Below are 20,371 nucleotides of genomic sequence, written 5' to 3'. Positions count from 1 at the left end.
ATTTGCCAGATGAATCATGAATCATCCCTTTGTAGGTTTAATGCCAAGTCGTATACCAAAGGGGGATAATCTATTGTTGCAAATCCTATCACTGCATCATTCTGTATTCCATTTTTCAGTTGTTTATCTGTACAGAGTTTTTAGGGATATTTGTATTACAATGACTGATTGGGAAAACAAATTGCTTACGGCTGTACGATCTTATCTCATAGTTAGTTCTAGAATCCGATGTTAACTTTCATCAAATATTCAAGAATCATTTTATTTCTACAAATTAATATCATTCTAGACCTGAAAAGTTTGTAACACTTGCCAACTTGTATTCATATAAGATGATATAACTGTTATTGAGAATATTTGGGACTATTTCTAGCTATGGTTGAGAGAAAGCAAATTAATTGTAGGACTATCTTTCACAATCAAGTTGAGGTTCATATTTTCAATTCAAGTCCAATTAACTCCAATTCTGATCACATCTAAGCTCTCAAGCTACCCTGTTTATTACTAATTTCAGCTCATGAAAGTTTGGGTTTCTCTTCCAGCTGCCGCTAAATCCTTATCAATCACCAAACCCGAACTATTGGATATGTATTTTATCTATCAGGCTGTGTACTTGGTTCCATTCAACTCTCAAGAAACAGTTCAAGATATGCTGTGTATCACTAATATGCAATACTTCCATGTGATTTTCTTACAATTATGCATTTGTTACAATTTGCTGCCCTTTTAGCTCAAAAATTGAATACCGCCAGGGCCGTTCCTAGGGATTTTGCCGCCCTAGGCAAAGCCTCTCCCTGTTGCCCCACCAAAATATACCAAAAAAGTGTTAAGGGGGTTACCCCCTTGAAAACTCATCAGTTTTGACCTGTTTGTATACTGCCCACGACCGTTCTTCTTTCTTTATCCGCCCTCATTTTTCTTCCCTTTTCTTTCTCCATTCCCATTTTTTCTTTTTTTCACCTTTTTTTGCGCCCTCTGCGTTTGCCGCCCTAGGCGACCACCTTACCTGGCCTAATGGTCGGAACGGCCCTGAATACCGCCTTCATGGGCTTATATACATAATAATGGATAAGAATTGAGTGAATATCAAAATCAGTTCTGGGTCTGTTTCATAAAGACATAAATCACATAAAGTGGTATTTTCCCAAGTGCTAACCACTATCAAATCAAACTTCAGATTGATCCCAAATCTATGTGAAACTGAGAGGTCAGCAACTTTTGGCTGTACTTAAATTGTGAATTTCCAAGCCCCATCAAGAATTGGTGCCACATTGATCCAATGATATACATAAATACAAAATATATGCAAGTTCCACCCACCCAATAGCAGGCTTTCATTTTTAAGGAGCTCAATTGCTCCAGAGCTCCTACAGCTCTCCTTAACAGCATTATAGGAGTGTGATTTGTAGAGCCCCTTAACATTTGAAATCCTGTGTTTTAAAAATACGAGCTCCTTATTAAGCTTCTCACAAAAATCAGGAGAGTAATTAACAGAGCTACTGCATTTTTCAGAAATAAAGGTCTGCAAAAGTAGCAGGTTTGTGCAAGGAATCACATGAAACCCTTTTCAGAGGTACCTCAACTGAGAGGCAAAACCTACACAATAATACCAAAGGCAGCCAGCCAGCTATGCAGCCACACATGATACAACCTGCTATCACTCAGTCACATGACAGCTATCATTACTTACTCTTTTCAGTGATTTTTTCAGGGTAGTTTTACCAGCACCCGGATCTCCTACGAGGAAAAGTTTGATGACGTCTATAGGCTTACTTCCCTTCTTCATCAACTCACTGTGCTCACGTTTCTGTTGAAACAAGACAAATTAAGAGGAAATCAAGAAAATTGGACCAATACTGGTGTTGGTTTTCTTCTAGGAAAGACTCCATGACATTCATAATGATTATAGCTTTGCCTGGTTTCTATTACTCTCTATACTTACATTTCTCTGTAATGATGAATTCCTGCTCTCTTTCTATTACCCATTGTAAAATTTTAAGAAAGATCTTCTTTTTCATAAAATGGTTTTTTCCATCATTAACATTCTTCAATTGGAGAAAATCGTAAGAAAATTGCACTTTGCACAAATTCACTACATGTACATCTGTAATCTAGTTTTTCAAGCGAATTGTTTTCCATTGTAATTAAGTTTTATAAAAAAAATCAAATAAAAAGAAGAGCACATTTCAGTACTTCAAACTCTTTCAACATCTGGATTACTTTAGTATTAATTATTCATGCTGTTTTATGGATATATATCCTGAATAGCCCTACATGATTCCTTGAAAATATGATGATTCTTCATTTCATGATATATCAGACTGCAAGCCTAGACAAATATAACGCCATGGACCACATCCTTTCCCCAGCCCCAGTACTACTCGCATGTAATGTCCATCATCATAAATAATGTAAAAGCAATCAAACTACACATATTTCATTTAATGTTGCCATACTGGAGATAATATGATCTTGATACATATAGATGCTTATAATGCCATTATCAGATCCATTGAAATACAAGACAGGCTTAAAATAGCCATGAAATGAGCCATAACAAGACCATAACAGGTAATTTAATTGAAACATCCATCTTTTATGCTCTACTTGACTGCAAATTGCAATATAATGTTTTTAATTTCTGAGAATGGCATGTATCTTTAACCTCCTAGACAGATTTATAAATGGTAAAAGTGCACAGATAGTTTCTTTAAGGTGCTGTAATAAACCTTGGTATGATCCGAACAATTTAATCATTCTTTTATTGTTCTGTTTCAGCACTATCATTAGTAAATGTTTATATACAAGAATAAATTTGAAATAAGTAAATACAATCCTTGTTTTCAGCAAAATGTAGCAGTCACAATATTAATGGCCCAGGCCTGCCTCAAATTTTCTGAAACTCATTAAATAATAAATTGCTTTAAAAAAAAAAATCACAATTTATTCTCTGTTCCATAATAGGACAAATTAAGCTTCTTCAATCTGGCCTGTCAATCATATTTGGAACTTATCAACAAGAATTACAACATAGTTTATGCCTAGGTATAGTTTATTCATTTTCACAATAAACATTTTTTTTACTAATTTTTCATTTTTGCAATTGAGAAATTATCACACAATGTCAAAAAAATCCTGTGTGTCTCCGGTCTTATATTTCTGTAAAACTTCACTTGTGTGGTACTAACTTGAAAGTATCAGATTGAAATTTCAAAATTGTACACCAACTCATAAATGAATTAACAAATACAACATTTTGTCATGATATCTTTGAAAAAAATTTTTTCAAACATTTGTATATCTAGCCAAGGCAGTTAGCTAGCAAAGCCAGTAATTTTCACTATTTGACATGGCTGGGTAATAAAGCACCTTTGGCAACCCTTAAATGGTAATTCACTTTGCACATGGTACTAACTACATCATGTGAGGTTTACCATACTAATGCTGGATCATTACAAAAGCCCAAGAATTTACACAGGTACAATTTTCTGGAATGCACTGCCTTATTTTTGAACCCTTTTTTATGGAAGCCCAAGAATTTGCACAGGTGCAATATTCTGTGACATGCTGCCCAAGCAGCACTGTGGCCCTAAATCACTTCATAAACCATTTAACAATTCAGGGACTTCAGGGGCTATTTTCAATCAAGATCAGCTCTCTCCAGTTTTGTATGGGTAATGGGTTACACCAGGACAAGTAGTAGTAAGTTCTTTGTCCAGAAAAATTTCAAGCTAGCTTAATTTTGATTTTGTTTTTTTCATATAAGGTAGTATGAACGCTACGGTGTCATGCTCAGATTTGCTTGAAAATTATACAGAATGTGGAGATGGGTGCTCCATATAAAGTACACCGTGGATAGTTTTGTGGCAAGTACAAACACATATTTACAGTTCCTCTACTTCATCCAGAAACCTCGCTGTACAGATGATATTGTCTGCCTCGTCTCAAGTTGAGAGTAATGCCATATTGGATTCAGCAGCGGCAGATTTGAATTACACACGCAAACCTAATCCCCGGACCTGGACGTATGCACAAGCGTAAAAGAGCGATTTGTTCGTGCACTGGTGATGAAACCATGTAAATGCACCGATTCAAATCTGCCGCTGCAAAATCCAACATGGTGTTACTGTAAACAACTATAGCTTACCTTGGCAGCTCGTTTTGCTTCTATCTTTAACTGGTGTGCTTCCTCATCACTGTAATTGACAAACATCTCAAGGAGGGTATGGCCGGCCTGTAAAGATGAAAAACAATACAAACACAGTCATTAACAATGGGACCTATCATGTAGCAATACCAAAACAACAGAGAATATATTAATTAACCAGATTTTATGAGGACTTTAATACATGACAAATGGTATCTATTTCAAAATTTTAAAATAATTTATTCACAGATGTTTTTTCCTCATATAAGATTCACATTATTTCAATATGTTTCGCATAAATCCAATTATTGGACTACATTACCCACCTGATTCCCATCATAATTATGCGTTGTAGGAAAGGTGAGCTTTTAAATAGATACAAAGGTTTAAAATAAATTCCCAATATGCATAGTTAAACATCACTGAAAACTCATGAATACTCTAGTGGGAGGCATAAAGTTTTTTCAATTTAATTAAGATATGCTTGTTGGTGAATACATAGCTTCTTTTTTATTTTACCTCAAATACTGTTCTTACAACTTGGTTCCTTTTCGAAGTTCATTTCATTTTGAAATGATGAACATACTACTTACATGTGAGTCTCACATACTCTACACTGACATCTCCATCTTTGGATGGAGATGGTTGTGTACCTTGAAATATTTTGAGATTATTAGTGTCATTTTTATTATGTTAAACTGTATTTTATCTTGTATATTGATGTATTGATGATGCGGTGTGAGGTGCACCGACAGTCCCCTGGGGATTTTGTGGTGGGCCTCTCACTAATGTTACTCTTGCCATTCTAATGTTGTTTGCTTGCAGCTGGTCTGCTGTTTTATGCATATTATTGTTTGTATAATTCTTAAGTTAAAATCATTTATTGTAAATTAAGTTTGGTAGTTTTTAAATCTGTAAAGCGCATTGAGGAATCTGAGATTCACAATGCGCTATATAAATGCTGTTTTATTATTATTATTATTATTATTATTACATGTACAGGGTTGCCCAAAATGCTCAGTAACCACTACCCATGATAAAAGTTTGACTTGACCATCTACATAACAGAACCCTTAAAACTTTAGACTGACTACAAAAAGTGGACACTAAAAATTAATGTTATACTGATCATGTGATAGGTTTGTAAAGTTTGTGACAGGAACCGGTACTAATCATTTGAGACACCCTGTATGAACTAAGTCTTGCTTTACTTCTTCTAAACCCAATACCACTGACCCAGATTATAAAACTCCATTTACTTCAACATTGGTGACATACTGGCACATCACAGCCTATTTGTTTTTAATAAAGAATAACCCTCCCTGTTGTGATGTATTGTGAAGAGTAGCTCGCAAGGCTAGATCCAAAATTGATCAAATTTCTCACAAATCATCACATTACATAAGTTTGCAATCAAATTAAAATGTACTGACATGATGATGCATGAACACAATCCTACCATTTAGAGATGCAAGAATTATGAATCAAAATCACAGAATCCAACCCTTTTTCTACTATGAAATCAGAAGCTGGATGTGAAACTTTGTACTGTAATATGTCATATTAAATTGACACATTATAAAGCTGTTGTCTTCTCACCATTAAGTGCACTTACACAGATATGATCTAGATATTATATAGTGTTGAAACATTGTGCTCTTCCAATTGAACTCTATACACCCCATGGAAAACAACACCTTAATATCCCACACAGGGGGCATTGATTTCAAATGGAATCACCCATTCAGGTATCCCGATTTGAAATTCATACCCCCTGAGTGGGAAATTAAGATCATGTATTCCATAGGGGGTGGGTTGATTTCAAATAAAAGAGCCCATTCCGCTAACATGTTCCTCTACATGTCACCTCACATAATAGGAGAAGAGACAGTTGTTATATTCCATAAATCTAATTTGATAGATTAAGTTATATAACGAGGTTCAAGACTAGTCTAATATTAGATATATTACAAAGCATCTTCTAAACTAGGATAAAGAAGTATATAAATTTCAATAATCAATGTGATTTGTCGAATGAATCAGTACACAAGAGAAGCATGCACTGACAAATTGGCTGGCACACCTCAGAAACCGAGTTGATTGAGGATACATGAGTGTTGTTCTTGATAATCAAATGCGGCTCTGTAGGGTCCTGTTAGAGGTAAGAGGATACCCCCTTTCCTCCTGTGCAGTATGGGTTTCTTATAGAATAATTCATCTTACATTCCATCCATTATTTACATGTAAGATAATACATCACATGGAAACCAAGCAAGTTAACTATCCTATCATTGGATTTAAAAACTGGGAATAAAACCAAAGTTCGAATTTTTTCATTTTTTCATTGTATTATTAATTATTGTATTATTAATACTAAGGAAAAAAACAAAGTTATTTTTCCCATTTTAATTATTCCATTGCATATATCTTTTTGACGCATTAGATTCTAGCATGAAATTGATGTTTTACAGCACTGATATCATGAAAACGATTTTGGAGAGTGATTGAAGGAAGGAAGGAAGGTGGTATATTCCGCTGTGTCGTGTGTATTGATATTCAATTGCTCTTCAAATGTATTTAACCTGATTATCAACCCGCATTAATAGCGACATTCACCCTTTCCATGCAATACATATGTCATCTAACAAAACAATTTTTGTATTCAAACATTAAAACATTCTTGTATCCCACGTCTTGTGTAGACATGGCATAATTAATTTAATAGTAGTAAATATATGAACACAAAGTTTCCTATTATAACGGTTTTAAGATAGCATTTTGTAATTTCTGAAAATTTTAATACCAATCCCCGAATCTTCTAACTTGAATGGGGTAAAAGGGTACTTACATCTAAAGCTTCCCACTCTTTTTGCCAAAAGCAATAAATTTGGTTATGATTTATATTCCTGATATTCACAAGCGATATATTCTGAACTACTGACTCAAAACAAAGCACATTATTTTCTTGATATCAAAACTTTTCCTATGCCAATTTTAAGTAACACTCATCATAAATCTTAATTTCTGAATGACACAAAAAAATACAAATGCCCCCTGAAGTTGACATCAATATGCAAAGCGTTATTCACTTCATTATTGTTCCCCATTGATCCCTGCTCCATATATCGCATGTTTGTACACGTTACCTGTAAAAACCCTCCGGGCACCAGCAAGACAAGAAATAAACGTTTTTCTGTTTTAATGTGGTGCTTTGAACCAACATTTAATATCTCAAATGTTTCAACACAGAAAGCAAGAAATGTATAAATTCTTAAACTCAGAAAGGTTATTTCAAGAACCAGTGACTTAATACTTGGCAGGTTTGTACTCATATCAAGACAAAATGTTACCTCAACTACAATCTAGATATGAAAACTTTTAAATTTGGTTTGACGTTAGTACACCAACCCCACTCAAATACACCTGTGCTGAGACAGGGTTAAGCACTCATCTTTTGTCTTCAAGAGCCAATATTGGTATCTCTACAACAGTTTGCAGAAACACAGATAGTTTAGCCAAAAGCAGATTTACATAGTTTGAAACCTCCGCATACCCTCACTAAAATTCCACACACATTCAAGAAACCTATTACATCAGTGCTCTATATTAAAACTACAATATTTATAGAAATCCTGCAGAGAGAATTGACTATGAATACATACAAGGCTAGAATTTCAGCTTGGATCTAACCCTCCCCTCATAGAATTTCTATTGAATAAATTTGCACAAATGTCAGGAACTTCTAATGAACTGCCAAGTGTAAGACCTACATTTTTATCTCCATATTTCATGTAAACTGTTGTACAAGTGCAGCATGGCACTAAGCACACTAATATTAAAAATTGTACTGCTGAAATGTAATTAATATTCTGTTATTTTGTTTCCTTTCATCCTTTCTTTCTTCCATATTTTCATTCAAAGTTTGCGATTCTGTTAATTGCTTTTCTTTTAATCATTCTTTCTTCTGTAGTTTTATTCAAAGTTAACTGCTAATATTTGTTCTTCCTTCCAAACCTTCTTTCATCCATATTTTCTTTCAATTTCCACGCTGCTAATTAGATTTCTTTTGTTGTAACCAATCTTTACCATATTTCCAATTCACATTTTCCACCATCAACCGATATAGAATCCTCTCTTATCACACTTATAATTCTACTGGTGTTATTCTATTTGACCTACTGAGAGAGACACTGATACCTTCAACCTTTTATTTAATTAATTCTTCTCCTGATTCCTCAGATAGTTGGCCCTATGAGTTTAATTAAATAAAGCACAAGAAATATCAGTCACTATAGGGATGGCATTTTAAACAGTTCAGACTATGCAGATACATGGCACAAACAAGTGTCATGCATATCATGACATGCTTTAAAAATCCATGGACAAGTTTTAATCATATTTTGGCAAAATGTTCGATTTCAATTATAAATGCAGACTTTTGGGGGCTTGAATTAATTAGAGGTTAATAATTGCGCATGTGTTATTTGAAAAAAATTAAAAAAAATCTAAACATTTTGCCTTTGGAACCGAGGAATATCCCGAGGGGCGTAGCCCGAGGATATTCCGAGGTCCAAAGCAAAATGTTTAGATTTTTCACAATACCCGACATATTACCGATGCAAAGTTATTAACCTCATTCATAACCGTCACTTTAATCTCTTCACCTTACAAAATTACACAAAATTTTGCTCAAAAGTTTATAAAAATAGATGATTTTTACATCTTCCCTTGCCAAAAATCGATCAGGCTAAAACAGAACGACTAATAACAAACGCGTGCGTGACAATCTGTGCAAATATGGTAGCGCGCTAATCCAAATACGGCAGCCAGCGCCCAGTTTGTTGGACGCACAATACCGCGCACGCAGAAGTCAATTGTGTGCGACATTGGAACAATTACGTATTTTTTTTGGATCGCACGCATCGCGTTTATTAATGAGGTTATGAATTTGTTATTAAACTTCAATAGACACTGATTTCAACTTACAGGACTCCCTATGCGTAGCTATATAAGTTCACTGACCTTACCACTTGATGTGTGTTAATTGAGTTTGGAGATATTTTGTATTTTATTAACCATTCACCCTTGTGTTAGAACTCCTCATTATCTTGTTGTATCTTCCTCTGAGGACGTACACCTGGGAGTATAAGCTAGAGAGGTTAATAAGAGTGGTGTTTGGTCCTTGTGTCATACAGAATAATTCAGATGCTTGATGGTTGAAATACAATATGCATCTTGAACCTTTACACTTTGGGTTGGTTTGGGTGGGGCATAGACAGTGGTCCACTGTCAATGGCAGGGTGTCCTATCAGTTGAACACCCATGGTATTTTATCTGGTTAGAGTTAACCCTTACTCTAAAAATCTTAATCCCTAAACTGAATTACAATTCCTAACCCAAACCTGAGTAAAATGGTGCCAGCTTTTTTTTCATCCTTAACATAACTTCTTATTTTGTGTGCAAGCCAATGTTGGATTATTATTACCTAGATTAGACATACACATTTGTCTCTTAACAATAAAAAAACCCTAAAAGGTTCCTGGTGCAAATTCCAATGGGTGTATCTAATTTCACAATTCAAATAAAACAAGCAGCTAATTCATAGTTACATTTCAGTTAACAGCAAATTTTCCACATTGGTAATAGTAATTACAATGCTATCTTCAGTAGATATCACATATTATATAACACATACAAATATTGCTGTCATTTGATTGGTGGAAACTACATTGACATAAAATAATCCTACTAGAGTACCGAAGTGATGACGTCACAGAAAACTTTTTTTTGCATTTCAGTGTTTTCAATACCATGTATCGGTGGAGCATGATGAAAAACATCCACAGTCCAAATTTGGTGAGAATCGGATCGTGAGGGTCCGAGATATGGCCGCATGAATATCTAATTAGCCCCATTGAAATCAGTGTAAATTGGCCTGGTTCCAAACAGTTATGAACCAGACCAATTTACACTGATTTCAATGGAGCTAATTAGGTATTCATGCGGCCATACCTCGGGCCCTCATGATCCGATTCCCACCAAATTTGGACTGTGGATGTTTTTCATCATGTTCTACTGAAATATGGTAATGAAAATGCTGAAATGCAAAAAAGAAAATTTTATGACGTCACACTTCGGTACTCTATTTCCCCAATATTTTTTTTTTCAAAATTGGCCAAATACCAGTGGATGTAGGCAATAGTGTCCATGTAGTATATTACTTACCAACCAACCACATTCATCCTAATTAGAGTCCTTCTCCTAATAGAGGCCCTGCATGAAATTATCGATTGGCTCCAAACAAAGGATTTGAGCCGGCGTCCTTCACTGTAGTTATGGCGGAGTGCAGTCCATTCAATCAAATGTTGTCATCAACCTATTTGATCGTAATGCAGGGTTATGTGTGTGAGACGAACTGTCACGGTAGATTGCAATCATGCTTTTGTTGAATGCATTTGAGTAGTCCGCCATATTTACAGGATGATACGTCACATGCAAGGCCTCTATAAGTACCCCCTTCTGATATTTCAAGTGGCAGCTGTCTAAGTGCCCCTTTTCAATATACCTGTACAACTAAATTCTACCAAATGTCAAAATTAACTTACCATCTGAACTTACAGTTCATCATTTTAATAACCGCCCAAAAGTAACTGACTTACGTGCCTACGGAGCTAATTAGGTCGAATTCGGCAACCACAGCTCAGATATTGCAAATATCTCATTTGTGAGGGAATATAGATTACGCCCTTCCTGCCAATAACATTAAATTTCATACAAACATGACTTGGGCCAATGAACTCTTGTTATTGCATAATCATAATGACCCAGCCTAGAGAGCATCATTTTTCTTCAGGATATGAATACATAAGGAAAACAATACTTGATGGTACAATATGGCTGCCTAACAGAATAGGGCACAGGGATACCTTATTAAAATATTGCAGCCGGACTTTGCCTAAAGGCTACTACTGTAACTCAAATGGTACCTTAGAGAAGACAATTACACTGCATTGCACATTTAAGTGCTAGCACAAATGGAACACATATTCAATGGAGTTTATGTCATTTGATATTTGATTCTTTAAAATCAATACAATACAATACAACATTTACTTAAATATATTACCAGTCTTAGCTCTTCTGATGCAACAAAATGCATTACTGGTGAAAAACGTTTCTTAACATTTAACAGTTATTATTACCAAAGCAGTAATGAAGGAGGACAACATATTGTAGTTATGTGTGAGAATTTATCTTCTTTTCTTATGTGTACACAGTTTCTGATGATATGACACAGTTTATTGTTTTTAGTTGTAAGTTGATGTTGTTGATCTAAACCAAATCTGTAAATTCCAAACAGGCATTTTAAACAGCCAACATATATGTTCAATGAAATTTGACATTGGAAAGTGCCTGATTCAACTTGTAAAATAAAGGGGTGATGCACTAAACATCAGTTCTGTATAAAATATTCATATACATATTGGTCATAATTACAATGTGCAGTTTCAAATAAATTCTTACTGAAAATCCTTCATGCATATAGATAAAACACAAGAAATTACAAGAGATATAGGGTACTATCTGCATCTTGCACATAATAAGCCCAGCAATAAGAACCAATGTATCAGTCACTTCATATAAATTGACGTTAATACATATTACCGAGGGCTTCAATGCCATAAAGCTGGGAGAACTTTCCCAAACTATCAAGCATGTCAAAATGAGCGTGTGCAATTGCCTATCTACGTCACGTATCACATTTCATGGGTTGCAAGACGCATCATCATGAAACGGATCAATATCACATTGAATTCTGCATGCATCCGCTGATTCACTTAATCCACTTTGAGCAGCGGTTCACTGCAGATGATTCTTTCACAAATACCATAGCCCATTTCAACAACTACTGACCTAATACCACACTATTCTTGTACTAACACGAATGCAATTTGAGCGCAGATATCAAAATTTAACAAAAAAATATTGTAAAGATGCAATGTTCATGAGCAATTTGCTTATTTTGTACCCATCTTGCACATTCTATGTGCACACATAGAGGGTTACAATACAATGACAGGCTGTAAGAGAATGTCAGATTTACCTGCTACGTCAATTAAGAAGCAGTTTGTACCCCACCATTGAACTGACTGCCAAAACGTGTTCATTTTAATACCACCTTCATTTCATGTGTATACTTTAATCTATTCTAAATAGTGCCATATTGTATTTACAAAAGCCTTTAAATGTTGGTCAAAATTCATCAAGACAAGTCAGGGGCTTATGGAAGTTGTTCAATGTGGGAGTAGGTATTGAGGTATCAGTTCAATGTGAGAGTAGGTATTGAGGTAACATCCCTTTCTATCTGCACCTTTGCTCTACTTTCACATGCATTTTGGTATATTTTAATCAACTGATATGGTATAGAGCCTCTCAATCCAACATATTCATGTGCAAGTTATCCTGAGGATACATGGTATTACTAATGAGGAACATTTGGTCTTTTGAATTAATGAGCCTCTCATCTTTCAAGTTCTAGTTGGCTCCACTATGTTACAAGGCCTGTATTTGACACTGGTTGGTGCCATATTTAATCTAATTAGCACCCCTCCCTTAATTAGAGTCTCTATGGCCTTTGCAAATTTAATTCTGTATTAGAAGTACCTCCTTATTATTTCAAATAATGATTTAATTGAGTTACATTCTTAATGAAATTATAGAGAAAAGCATGGATTATGAATTTCACAGATTTGTTCTTTGCTTCACAAATTTAATGTTATATTGCATTAAAATTATTTGATTACATAATTGTCATCAGCACCCTAGGCTTTTAAGTAAGTGTTAACTGTGCAAAGAATCAGAATGGTTTGTGATTCTTTTTTTACAATATACTTAGGGTTCTAAACATTTTGTTGCTGTTGATGTTTTGTGTACCATATATATAGAAATTTTTTAAGGGTGCATGCAGCGTCACTCTTGAGTGGGAAATTTTGGACAATGTTGTATTTGTGGCAGCTGCGTTGCTTTTTGTGCAGACTTTATTTTCTTGATATGCATGCAATTTACAAAAGTGCAATTTATACAGTTTTTCATGGTATTTTAAGTGCTTTGTAATTTAAGATTAAGGGAATTTTATCTTTCAATATTTGTATATTTTTTATAACTTTGTATCTCTGTGTATTTTAATATGTAAAGAGGGCCCCAGTGGAAAGCAGTGCTTTGTTCACTGATCTGGGCTACCCTCTATAAAGATGCCATTAATAATAAATAATAATAATAAATAAATTTTATATCTTTTAAAGTAATGATGAAAAGTACATAAAGGTATACTTTTCAGAAAGAATATGATGCAAGGAATCCCACTAGCAGAATTCTGGAAAAAAAACCCAGTTTTTGAGAAATGTAAAAAAATTCGTTTTCAAATCAATGAAAACGGCATATTTATGTTCTGAAGACACAAAATTAGTAACTGTTTTCTCAAATTTTAGAATTAGGACTAGACTATTTGCTATTTTTATATCTTAAAATATCCAAAACCATGGCCAAAATTTAAAAAAATGTCAAATTTTAATCATTTTTGACCCATAGTTTTAAAACAAAGAAATATTCTAAAATTTGGTAAAAAATGTATACTTTTATCTACTTATCATCATTACTTTTAAAGATACAATACAAAACAAAATCTGAAATTTCCCACTTGAAGTGACCTTGCATGCACCCTTAAAAAGGTTACAGTTTAGAACCTCCTTTAAGTCAAATCCTTTATCACATACTAATCCAAACTCTCAAATACAACTGATCCTTTATTAGACACAATACAAGCAATGTTAGGCTGTTTAACTCAAGTATGAATCTGAGGGAAGCCACTGGATGTCTGATTTAATAAAACACTTGTTACTTAGGGTGTTGAACTTAAGTCTTCACAGTGATGCAGTATATAGAATGAGGTCTACGAGGCATAGCATTCAACCCAGTTTCACTCTATGTCTGTACTCTAGCTGTTCACAAACTGTGCCAATAAATGTTGTTGTAGAAATGTGTAAACCTAGAAATGTATGGTGAATGGTTTACAGATGGCATATCTTCATTTAAATAAATGTGTGGTAATGTGACTGATAAGACGGAGGTTGAAAACTTTAATATTTGTGGTAGAGACCAAACTATGCATTGTGTGTGTAAAGGATCCTTAAAAATAAATAAAAAATAGCACAAGATATCTTTTATCATTGGCTGATAAAGTGAATTATGTGAAATGTATTACTTCCATTGTTTCCAAGCGCATCGTTCTTGAGGTAGATGCGCTATATAAATGCTTGTAATGTAATGTGATGTGATGTGATGTGATGTGATGTGATGTGATGTAATGTGATGTAATGTAATGTAACTTCCATAAGATGTTCTACTTTGTAACAAAAAGGCAAAAAGGCAAATTTGTACTTCCTTCTTTGCGTGTAAATAGGTTCTAAGTTGCACTTATCTTACTAAGTAACCTAAAGAGTAACATCTACTTCACATGTATACAAATTTTGGTGTGATTGCACATCATTCATTTTAAGGTGCTTCGCTGAGTTTTAAACACCCATAAAACAAATGCAACAATTACAAGTAACTCAAATAAACATGACTCTCAAAATAGCCTACACAACAAATTATGCTGCTATATGATTTCTGCACATCTAAAATCTTATAATACTGTACCATGAGTCCTATTATGTACAATCGCACATATACCGAGCAATAAGTCACATCTTAATATGAAATTTCTATACATTGAGTCCTATAGCCACAAACTACAGCAATCACTTTAATTTCCTGCGTTTGGCAGGCCAGTCATTGGGGCACCAAACGCACACTGCACTTTTTCAATTCCTTCTTCTTACACTTCTGGTCTTTAAGTCGATTTCCTATTCCTTTACTTCCACTTCTAGTTCAGATTGAACAAAGGTCAATAGGGAATGGCGGATTTCAACATTGATTATGTTTGAAATTTAGTAAAAACAAGTCATTTGTCAGGTGAAATTAATTTTGCGCTTTCTTTCTGGAAAAACTAACCATTCTAACCCTCGAGGCACTTCACTCTGCAAAACTGTGGCAACACAACTGTTGGTTTTGTGCACTCTGCACTTAACTCCTGACTCTTTTATGATTTGAGGACTGTTCTTCTTTATTTAACATCTTTCTTCATCCATGTTTTGCTTGTTCGCCACATCAAATTCCTATACCTGGCTCAAATCCTTCTATGATTATTGGTTATTCTAACCTAGTTTCAAAACATAACTTGGAAGTCCTCGCTTAGCTTAGTTGGCACCCAAGACACCTGATTATTGTAGTAGGCTTACTTTATTGGCAGTCATTTGACAATTTCCAAATGCTGAAGAATGATCCTATTGCCTGTTCTCAATGTTTTGTGCCGGAGTTGCACAGAATATTGCAAAGCCATGGGTTAATAACACAAATAATATACATGGCTATTAAACATGTACACTTGCCTTAGGTGATCAATAAATAAGTCAACGTATTATTATTATAGTTATATGTCATCTCATTTTATCACATTCAAAATCTATGCATGAAAACAGTGTTGTAAAATCTTAACCCTTAACCACTTTGTTACTACCTTTTCTTCTTTTGCACCATTGTGCTGACTGCAATAATTAAACTATACTGTGCATAAAAAGTATCCGTACACTTTAAAACTAAACAATATTTGTGTATTTTGATGTGACTTTAATTTCCCAACTTATACCAATGTGAATGAAAAAAGGGAGCATTTCAAAAGTGACAACGATTTACATAGACTTGTTATTTTTGAGAAATATTATTTTTGTTTGAGTAATAATGGGTTGACAGATAGTGGTACTATCATGCTGCTACTGTGAATTTATAATTGGATAAATGAACCATGAGACTGATGAGAGTATTCCATCCTTTGGAGGGGGCCTTAAGCCGTCAGTCATGTATAGAGAGACATACCTGTACAGTCTATGTATCTCACAGTTGAATAATGAAAAAATAAGGCCAAAAAAAAAAAAAAAAAAAATGGTTCGTCTCAAAGCTGACGCTACATTTGTAAAATCGCCGATTTGAAAAAAAAAAAAAAGAAATGCGAATTTTTTTTATTTCAAAAATTGTTTTTTTTTTAAAATTTTTCCCGAAAAATTCGGCGAAAATCAGATTTTTTCCCTCAAAATAAAAATATCAAAAAACATCGAACATCGCACAGTGCGTCTCCTGGATCAAGAATTTAAAACAGCCTAACTAAAAAGTCACCTACGATGACACTGTTGTAATCTGAACAACACACCTGCATGCGTATTTAAATCATACTATTTTTTAAGACCGATCCTACAATAAAAAATCTTAATTGTACACCATGTACTCGAGTACTCGCTGAATATTCATCAACATTTTTAATGTTGTCATTTTACGTCTTGTGGCAATATGAATGACTATGACGCATGCGATGACGCTTTGTTTAATTTAAATATTAAATACATGGCGAGTATTAATCCTCCCACTCCGAAGTCATCATGGATTCAGCGGCAGCATCATCCGAGTTGTGATCTTGAAAATCAAATTATCCGGGAAAAATAAAGAGAAAGGATGATTTTACACAAAACCAAAACTACGAACACACTAAAAGATGTTGCTTTAGAAATACTTAACGGCGAGAATCCATGTGCTCCGATAGCTTGTGTGTTGGAAATGATGGGTATAGACAACACTGGCACTGCTGAATTCGACAGCCACCACACTGACTATGGCCACAGTATCATGAACACGAACGATTGCACTGTGAAAGTTAAATACAAATCTGCATCATCATGGATGCAAAGTCCACTAAATTTGCATTTTGCAGATTTAGGAACTTAAGTACAGGTTAAACCTCACAATTTCTGTACAAGACAAATTAAGACTGGATAAAAACAAGTTGCCACTGCACAGAATTGATATTAAAACACTTTCATATTTTATTTGTAACCTTAAATACATACAGTCCTTTAATTGTAAAACAGAAATCATATTAATTTTCAATTTTGACACACCATAAAAATATCAAGTTGGAAAAAAAAAAAAAAAAATCGCATTTCGCATTTGTTTTCAGATCACTCGTCAGCTTTGAGACAAACCTTTTTTTTTTTTTTTTTGCCTAATATAAAATCTTTGAAGTGACTAGCCCCTTAGTGCAACCTTAAGTGATGTTATCTTACTCTCAGTCATGTTATCGTTATGTTAACTACAATGCTGGCCATAAGTGTTGGGACGGTTTGATAGGGTAATGTAAATAAGCCCCCCACTCCCCCCGATCAATGTTGAATCCTACTTTTTTGGTCACACGCACCGAGTGGCACCCAACATTGATTGGTGGGGAAGGGGGAGGGTTGGGGTGTTAGGAAAAGGTTAGGCTAATAATGTACAGCACGCACTGTAAAATACATGATATTGCGTATAAAAAGTGACCGTATCGCTATATCACGTGGGGAAAATCCAATAGTTTTTATATAAGTGAAAAAATAAATAGTTTCTCCATTTTCATGTAAAATTTGATGAAAATCCAAGCTATGGTTGAGGAGATATGGGCCAAAACACACATTTTAAAATTGGATTTTTTGTACCTTAGAGACAATGCTGGCCATAAGTGTTGGGACGGTTTGATAGGGTAATGTAAATAAGCCCCCCACTCCCCCCGATCAATGTTGAATCCTACTTTTTTGGTCACACGCACCGAGTGGCACCCAACATTGATTGGTGGGGAAGGGGGAGGGTTGGGGTGTAGGAAAAGGTTTAGGCTTGTCACCAAAGAAACCTCCATTTTATCATGTTAAAATAACGGAAATAAGGCCATAATATAGTGTACGTTTTCCGTAAGTGTCCCAACACATTTTGGCCATGGTTGTATTTGAAAAGTTGAAAAAAAATCATCTAATTTCAGTTTTTTGCTTATAACTCAAAAAGTAATTATGATATTGACACCAAATTTGGAGCAGTAAGAGATCCTATGAATATGCTTGACCACAAAAAATATAAATGGCTACATTTTAAATTTAGGGACTGGTCACTAAAAAGTCTTAAAGCCATATTTTTGGCCATGTTTAAGTTCACTGTTAGTCACTTTAACTGTCAAAAAGTAAGGTTTTAAAATGAAAAATTATTGTTTCCACCAATTAAAATCTTATATTAAAGTTATAGAAGAAAATAAAAGTTATCACAACATCTCATGATCAAAAAACAAATAAAGGAATCGAACCCATGCACACTTGTTTTTCCAATTTAATGCTGTCTACCTCAATTGAAGTAACGGAGTAAATCAACTTGTTAGCATTAATTTAGACTACATACAATAATGGATGAGCAAGTACAGTGTGTTAGCTCAGTTGATGCTCTGCTTTTATTTGTGATCTTATTTATGAAAAAACACATTTTCATTTCAACAGAAATTCAGTGACATGAGAAATTATTTATTTTAAAAAGAAAGCAAAAAAAAAAAAATAAATCGTTAGGAATTGAACTCGGACTTTTTGAGTACAAGACAGACAACTTATCAACTGAGCTAACATGTTCAAGTGACATTACTAAGTATTTTTGGGTATAAAAGCTATTACAAATGGAATAAAAGTGTTGAAACTAACCCGCTGCTTTTAGGACATGAAACGTGGCTTATTGGCTATAGAACAACGGTATTCAAGGCCTATTCGAAGAAAATCGAGTCTTAAAGTGTAAGAAAGTTTGAAACCCACGGTATGCACTTTCGTAAACTGAATCAAGAGATAGTAGTGATTCTCTTTTATTATAGTGCATACCGTGACATGAACTCAAGCATGTCCGCATCCAGTCTCGTTCCTAAAGTAAGACTAATCATGAAATTTAAATATATTGTATGGACTTTGTATTAAGGATGCGACGGTAAACCAACGAAACACCATCATGACCATACACAAATGAATGCATCTCATCGATAAACCACTGCTATAAAGTCTGATCATAGTCAATTGCTTTTATTCTAAGAATACGGTGGTATATCGTAGATTCATGGCGTTATGTTTTACAAATCGACACAATATTTTCACAACAATATGGATTACCGATATGATCATTTCAGAAATTCAACTTATTTAGCACAATATTGTCAATTTAAATATCATGATTAATTTGACACTCGTCAACAAACAAAACCATACGAAAACCAGTGGTCTCCGATAGCTCAATTGGTTAGCGGCTGGTCGTCTCCAATAGACAGCGCCGGTTCGACTCCATCCAATTTTTTTTGTTTGTTATAATTATTTCATAACAATTTTCTTTCAAATTACTTTGCAGACGAACAAACTCCTTTTTTCCAATAAAATACAAAATGTCACTATTATGCGAATTTATTGTGGCTTCTTAGTATTATATACTGCGTTTGTTGTGTTATATAGGTAATGTTGTATCATGAAGATCGTTCACCTTTTGTTGTAACTTATCTCTAAATCATGAACTATTATATTTACTAGTATTCATCCTTAAAATCGGCATGACCTATGCTGAATCCATGAATCACGGATACCAAAAATAATGTATATGCTTTGACCTGCTAATTTGCATCAAACAAAATGACCACAAAAATAATTAGAGTTTTACATACTAATTTAATGATTTTGGTGGTTATTTTGTTTTTATGCAAATTAGAATGTCAAACAATTACAATTATTTATGGTATCCATGATTGTTTGATTCAGCATACCCAAATTGACTTTAAAAAACATAGATACCGTTTTGAACTAAAAAATGCACTTAAGACTTCTATTTCTCAGCAGGAAGTCGACTAGTCTAATAGGATATGAAGGTGAATAGTCAATGATGTTTGCTATCTTCTGAAGATGAAATTCTGATTTAGGAATTCTGTGTAATATTATAATAATTACTCTTTTTATGTGCTATGTTATTTTTCAAACGTAAGTTTCTTTGAAAGCGCTTTAATAGATTTCAGTCATAAAACCTAATTTAAGCCCACTCCTGCCGACTATAATTATATTTACACGATATACTTGTTGCAAATACCACATACGTTTTTGATGCAAACGATGAAAATTATTAAAGTTTGTTATTTTGTCTAAAAATTAGATTTTTTAATTTAAGTATTAATTTTTTTTTTAGAGTTACTCTTTTAAAAGACTTCAATCAATTCCTGTCAACAAATATCATGTATTTCTGGCGACTAAATCACTACTCTTTCAAAATAAAACG

General features: G+C 34.1%; 1 protein-coding gene across 1 annotated transcript in view; it reads right to left on the bottom strand.

Annotated features, from left to right (window-relative positions):
• LOC140155028 (death-associated protein kinase 1-like) overlaps positions 1-20,371 on the bottom strand; it is a 102,660-nt gene that overhangs the window by 22,131 nt on the left and 60,158 nt on the right. Inside the window, exons 8-9 of the mRNA XM_072177701.1 lie at positions 4,148-4,234; positions 1,691-1,807 (exon numbers count right to left, since the gene is read on the bottom strand). Of these exons, the coding sequence (XP_072033802.1) occupies positions 1,691-1,807; positions 4,148-4,234 (204 nt within the window). The remainder of the gene's footprint in view (positions 1-1,690; positions 1,808-4,147; positions 4,235-20,371) is intronic.

Source organism: Amphiura filiformis, chromosome 6 (genome assembly GCF_039555335.1).
Source record: "Amphiura filiformis chromosome 6, Afil_fr2py, whole genome shotgun sequence".
Classification (NCBI taxonomy): domain Eukaryota; kingdom Metazoa; phylum Echinodermata; class Ophiuroidea; order Amphilepidida; family Amphiuridae; genus Amphiura; species Amphiura filiformis.
Note: the sequence above shows the minus strand (reverse complement) of the source record. Positions and strands in the feature narration are given on the sequence as shown.